This window comes from Sinocyclocheilus rhinocerous, unplaced genomic scaffold (genome assembly GCF_001515625.1).
Source record: "Sinocyclocheilus rhinocerous isolate Xijiao unplaced genomic scaffold, SAMN03320098_v1.1 scaffold1168, whole genome shotgun sequence".
NCBI lineage: Eukaryota > Metazoa > Chordata > Actinopteri > Cypriniformes > Cyprinidae > Sinocyclocheilus > Sinocyclocheilus rhinocerous.
The window spans coordinates 1673805-1680532 of record NW_015650373.1 but is presented as its reverse complement, the minus strand read 5'-3'; the positions used below and the strand labels follow the sequence as shown (position 1 = coordinate 1680532).

At 38.8% G+C, this 6728-nt stretch overlaps 1 protein-coding gene across 1 annotated transcript in view; it reads left to right on the top strand.

The window, feature by feature from the left end:
- The window catches only part of LOC107712000 (sodium-dependent neutral amino acid transporter SLC6A17-like), a 24399-nt gene extending 18547 nt beyond the window's left edge, over positions 1 to 5852 (top strand). Inside the window, exons 5-12 of the mRNA XM_016517121.1 lie at positions 678 to 859; positions 1659 to 1769; positions 2145 to 2386; positions 2566 to 2758; positions 3427 to 3619; positions 3782 to 3941; positions 4134 to 4296; positions 4879 to 5852. Of these exons, the coding sequence (XP_016372607.1) occupies positions 678 to 859; positions 1659 to 1769; positions 2145 to 2386; positions 2566 to 2758; positions 3427 to 3619; positions 3782 to 3941; positions 4134 to 4296; positions 4879 to 5247 (1613 nt within the window). The 3' untranslated portion in view covers positions 5248 to 5852. The remainder of the gene's footprint in view (positions 1 to 677; positions 860 to 1658; positions 1770 to 2144; positions 2387 to 2565; positions 2759 to 3426; positions 3620 to 3781; positions 3942 to 4133; positions 4297 to 4878) is intronic.
- The last annotated feature ends 876 nt before the right edge of the window (positions 5853 to 6728 follow it).

Here is a 6728-nt window from a genome sequence, read left to right as displayed (position 1 = left end):
GGTTTAAATCGTGCTCAAATTGATTTGATTTTGACGCAATATTTACACTGAAGCGCGCAGGCGGCTATGGTAAGAGGCATGACATTTCCCGACCAGGCGCCGAGTGCTGCCAATCACAACACACACTGGCCCAGCTAACCAATCACAGCACATTTCGTATTTCAGAAGGCGGGCCTTCATTTGATACAGGAACTATTCGAGCCGTTCATGCCAGACTGGGGAGAGAGGTGTTGTAATAATGTAAAATATGTGAAAAATAATGTGTTTTTTTTCGAACAACCTAGTATGAGAGCCTGTTCTAGTGCACCCCCAAAACAAAATCAAGAATGCACTTAATTTAGTTTTTTGCCCCTGGAAACAAGACTGAATATCTTATGTCATCTTGCTTATCTAGCAAAATTATCTTGATTTAAGAATTTTTAGATATTTTGACTAGAAACAAAACAAAAATACTAAGTACGATAAGCCATTTTTTGCAGTGCATATGTTATGTTTTGGATGCTGGTTTTCCCACCGGGTTATTTAACTGTCTTTGAATTCGACCTTTGGAGACTTATGAATCAGAATCAAATCCTAAGAAATACAAGCTGATCCACAGAGTCATCAAATAGTCAGTAGTATATAGGAATATTAATAGACTTAAATTTTGTCCCTCTGGTTTTCCTTTGTCTGGTTAGTTGTGGAGCCTGAGTGTGAGAAGAGCTCAGCAACCACGTACTTCTGGTACCGCGAGACCCTGAACATCACCAGCACAATCGCAGACAGCGGGGGTCTGAACTGGAGGATGACTCTGTCGCTGCTGGCTGCCTGGATAATTGTCTGCCTGGCTGTAATAAGGGGCATTCAGTCTTCTGGGAAGGTGAGGCAGACTTGCTACTGTGTGAGATAATGAAATGAGAATCAACTTAGTAGAGAAAAACATCAATTTTCGGATAGCTTGAAGGCACAATCTGCAGATGCTGCGTTATCAAGCACTTCCGAACAATTACACAGTCACGATGTGCAAATTGCAATTATGATTATTTTCTCAGAGTGGAACATTTGTTTTCTCCTTGAAGCAAGGTATGATGGTGCAGTTTTAGCAAGCACAGATTTTACAGAGAAATACCTGTTTACCAGCTGTTTAAAAGTATCTTAGTGTCTAAACTACAAGGACACAAACAGTTCTCTATAAATCAAAATTTCGGTTAATCTCATCAGGCCAGTAGAGCTTCACTACCTGTTCAGATCATCTAACTAGAAAAGAGCCTCTGTAAGGCCAGCTCTTGAGTTTCTTTTTTCTTTTTTTTAATACATATATATTTAATCATTTTATTTGAAATTATTTTTACATTTAATTATTAGTTAATTAATCAATAATAATTTGACCTTTTTGTTTATTTATTGGCAACAAAGATGTAACACCAGGGTCGAAATCAACCAAAAAGAAGAGGAAAGAATGGCTTCTTACCTAAAGTGTTACATTTATGAACAAAAAAAAGTTCAAAAATAATAATCATATTTATAATGTGCTAAATTTAGGTCTTGTTGGAATAAATAATAGCAAAATCATTTATGCACCATTATTGTTTTCTAAGAAATGTCAAGGTCATGCCAAAAATCATTGTAAAACATTTGAACAAAAACACAATTACAATTGTTACACCGTGTTTGTGCAGGTGATGTACTTCAGCTCTCTATTTCCATATGTGGTGCTCTTTTGCTTCCTGGTGAGAGGGATGTTTCTTAAAGGAGCAGTTGACGGCATTGCTCACATGTTCACACCCAAGGTAAGGCAAGTGTACACGTGCGCTGATTTCAAACACACATGTGATATTTAGGCTACCCGGATTCAGATTTATTTTTTAGAGACTAAGGGACATATTTCATGCGATGTAAGCAAAGCTTTAAGATGGAAGAGTCAGCAATGTAAAGAGAAAATGTATGCGGCTAAAAATTGCGCCCTGTCAGGTGGTTGGACTCCCTCTTGTGGTGAAGGTGGGATATTTAATCAAATTCACATTAAGAACAATGACTCCATTAGCATAATCAAACATTATAAACAATTGAAGGCCTTCAGCTATGTTGGCACTTATTTGGCACTGTTCATTTAAATGTTTAATCAAATACTGTAAATGTAATTTTTTAAAAATGACTTATTTTAGCTAGAGATCATGTTGGAGCCGCAGGTGTGGCGTGAAGCTGCCACTCAAGTCTTCTTTGCTCTTGGTCTGGGTTTCGGGGGAGTCATCGCTTTTTCCAGCTACAATAAGAGAGACAACAACTGCCATTTTGATGCCGTGCTGGTCTCAGTTATCAACTTCGTGACCTCTATTCTGGCTACACTTGTGGTGTTTGCTGTGCTGGGTTTCAAAGCCAACGTCATGAACGAGAAATGTGTGGTGGAGTACGTATGACCTCCTAATATGTCTGTGAATTTCTCTCATAAAAGGATCATTTTTGTGATCGGATTAAGTTACACTTTCCATTGTAAAATACTATCTATGCTTAATGCTTTAAATCTAAATGTGGAAGCTGGATTCCGAGGTCATCCAGCAGCCTCATGTCTGTGTTGTTCTCCTGTAGGAATGCTGAAAAGATTCTGGGCTACTTGAACTCAAATGTGCTGAGTCAGGATCTCATCCCCCCTCACGTGAACTTCTCCCACCTCACCTCGTCAGACTATGCCGAGATGTACGGCGTAATAAAGATTGTGAAAGAAGACAGTTTTGCGCAGCTGGGGCTGGAGCCGTGTCTGCTGGAGGATGAGCTCAATAAGGCAGGTGTTCAGCCCATGAGCTGTCTTCTTTCATTCACAGGTTTCAACTAATTTTTTTTTTACCAAGCTCAATAGACAAAAATGTCTATTGTAATAATTTCTTTTACTAATTCATAATACTATGTATACTGTTCAAGCTATATTTGGGAACTTTTTAACACACTTCTTAAAAAATATATATTATAGCTTTAGGGTCTATGTTCCCAGTTTCAGCTTAGTTTTGGCAAAAGAAACTTTACATGCATTAATCTGTCCATTTTGGGGTCAAAAATTGTGTGTACGGTTCTAAAATTAAGAAGGAAAAAGGAATCGGAGCAAAAGTACGTTCTCCTTTTAGTATAGCTTTTTGATTTCTAGTTTATTTTCAGGTTGTCCTTTCAGTTTAGCTTTGGTATTTCATAATTTTAACTATTTTAGTTTTAATATTTTTGTGTTTAGTGTGTTAAATTGTTATTTAATTACTGGGGTTACATTTGTCAGGGCCGTCTGGTGGTCTCTTGCGGTATTTTAATTTATAAAAGTAGGGTATACAATTTAAAATCTTTGCAATATATTCTATATCAAAATTACATTTTAGAATGTTTATTTTATTTTACTTAGTTTTGGCTGTTTTATTATTAATTTTTAAATGAGTCTGTTTTTATAATTATGTTTTTCTCTATCATCAGGCTGTTCAAGGCACTGGTCTGGCTTTTATTGCCTTCACCGAGGCCATGACCCATTTCCCCGCTTCTCCCTTCTGGTCTGTCATGTTTTTCTTCATGTTGATAAACCTGGGCCTGGGCAGCATGATTGGCACCATGACTGGCATCACCACACCCATTCTGGATACTTTCAAAATTCGGAAAGAGGTCCTCACAGGTGAGAGCTCCTGGTTTCTTCATTTCTTTTCCATTTCTTAGTCTGAAATGAGTTTACTTCAATATTCTTATTTTTCCAATGTATATTATAATATAATTATGGTGATGCTGGGCCACTTTTAGGTGGCACTGAGTAACCTGTATGATCTTATATTTCTCCCAGTGGGCTGCTGTATTGTAGCTTTTTTGTGCGGCTTGCTGTTTGTCCAGCGTTCAGGGAACTACTTTGTTGCCATGTTTGATGACTATTCTGCTGGTTTGCCCCTCACCATTGTGGTGATCTTGGAGAATGTATCTGTAGCCTGGATCTATGGCACTAAAAGGTGGGCAAATTCACTTACTATGCTTGTGAAGTTCTCTGGCATTTTGCTTCAAGAGCTACTTAAAATAGGACTGTATCTCTGAAAACAGATCTCCTCCTTGTCTGTTCTTGCTAATGCCAAATATAGTCTCAAATATAGTTTATTTTTGCCTTGTGTCTGATATTGATCTGCATGCTTTGCGGTGTTCATCAGGTTCATGCAGGATCTAGAGGACATGCTTGGTTTCAGACCGTACAGTGTTTACTTCTACCTGTGGAAGTATGTGTCTCCAGTGTGTCTGCTCATACTGATTTTTGCCACTGTGGTAGAGATGGCCATCAGCCCTCCGGGATACAATGCATGGGTGCAAGACCTGGTTAGTTACACACTAGTCTGTCTAGTCCTTTTCTCGCTCCTATCCTATTCCTATTGCCCTAGTTTATATTAATACCCCTAGTCTACATATGTGGGTCAGTTTCCCCCCTTTATTATCTGTATATGCAATTACATCTATACAGTGTCCAAATTCAGATTTCAAAAGTTTGGGGTTGGTAAGATTTTTAATGTTTTTCAAATTAGTCTCTTATGCTCACAAAGGCTGCATTTATTTGATCAAAAGTACAGTAAAAACAATAATATTGTGAAATATTTAAAATAAATATTTAATTTAAAATAAGTTTTTACAGGATTCCTTGATTAAAATAAAGTCGAAAAGAACAGCATTTATCTGAAATAGAAATCATTTGTATCATTATAAATGTTGTTACTGTCACTTTTGATCAATAGAATGTATCTTTGCTGAATAAAAATATTGATTTCTTTAAAGGAGGAAGTTAGCAATAATTTCCCGATTTTGATTACATTTAAATCAGAAAATATTATTCAAGGACTTTAATATTTCACTTTGTGACTTCTATTCTATTTAACCATCTCTTTCTCTCCTTCTCTCTATAATCAGGCCATGGAGAGGTTTCAGAGTTATCCTCCTTGGGCACTAGCCATGTGTTTTTCTCTGATTATTGTGGCCATGCTTCCTCTTCCATTGGTCTTTATTGCCCGTCACTACAACTGGCTACCAGACGGCTCCAACAAGCTGTCCGTCTCCTACCGCAAGAGCCTTGCAAAGGAGGCTTCCACCCTGGAAGATGAGACCAGGTTCATCCTTGGGAAGAACCCCAGCGAAGCCCCTTCTCCCATGCCCAGCCACCGGGCCTATCTGGGTCCTGGCAGCACCTCTCCTGTGGAGCTCATCACCAACTCTACCTCCATCAGTGGCTATGGCAGCGGTTACCAGACCAACCCTGCCCCTCCCAAATCTGAGTCATGATCCTCCAACCCACCAACCCGAGACTGAGACGGAAAGAGAAAGATGCTGAACAGATGAGAAGGTCCTAGTGTTGGTCACACCTTAACCCAAGCCATTCTAAGGAGCAGGACGACAAGAAAACAGACAGAAAGACACAGAGATGCTTCCTTTTCCCCAACTAGAAAGGTTCCCTTGAGCCCAATTATTCATACGGACTACAGATGTTGGTCTGAAGGTGAAAGAGAGTCTGAAGCTTTCAGATCAGAATGTAAGGTGGCTTACTTGGTGAGTTGGTAAGTTATTTTTTGTATACAGATAAATAATGTCAACTCCAAGAAGGTTCCAACATCCAAGCTTCCGGATTGGTCTCTGTGATTCGTTCGAGGTCATAGGGTTGGTAGCACATCCCTCTCTGTGAGTGAGTGCTGAGGTAATAGTTGACGCTCAGGTTAAGGTGTTTCCAATGCTGCTGAACTCCAGACATCTTACAAAATGCATAAGAGATGCCATGCAAGGGATTTCATTTAAACTCATATTTAGAGCTCATAAAGGGAGACGACTCAGAGGGGCTCAGAGAAACTAAAGCTTTCATTTCTTATGAGCCCTCTAGTGGATATTATGTAAGAGTCACTGTTAAAGTTCCAACATCCAAGCTTCCGGATTGGTCTCTGTGATTCGTTCGATGTCATAGGGTTGGTAGCACATCCCTCTCTGTGAGTGAGTGCTGAGGTAATAGTTGACGCTCAGGTTAAGGTGTTTCCAATGCTGCTGAACTCCAGACATCTTACAAAATACATAAGAGATGCCATGCAAGGGATTTCATTTAAACTCATCTTTAGAGCTCACAAAGGGAGACGACTCAGAGGGGCTCAGAGAAACTAAAGCTTTCATTTCTTATGAGCCCTCTAGTGGATATTATGTAAGAGTCACTGTTAAATACAGACCACCTGAGAGTAGAGTGAATTGATAGCTTGATTTCTGTTACTGACTGAAGTACATCTTCATTTAATAAGTGTTCTTGGTTATAGACTTTGCACATCAACAGTCTGTCATGTCCACATCTCAGCACAAGAGGGCGACATATATGTATTCATACACAAAGCACATACGTATGTAGTCTCAGTGCAGTATCAAACATACAGTATAAGTGTCAGGTTCAGGCTGTTTATGTCAAACTGGATTTATCTTTTTTTAAGTTTATGTTTAAGTTTTTTATGATCGAAACAAATGTGACTGCCTGATGAGAGGTGATTTCCACACAGCACACGATATGACATTTCAGGATGCAATAAGGGGTACGGTTTGAGCCAAGTAAACTCCACCAAGCACAATAACTACATCTTAATAAATTACACATGAATTGAATGGGAACAAATATTTAATTTCCATGTCAGCAGTGGCAATAATAGTAATGAATTGAGAGGCATTAGCTGCAATTGTGAGCTTTACTTTAAAGCCCAGTTCTACACCTGTGGAGAAATTGCATTTGCTGTTCTATTAAC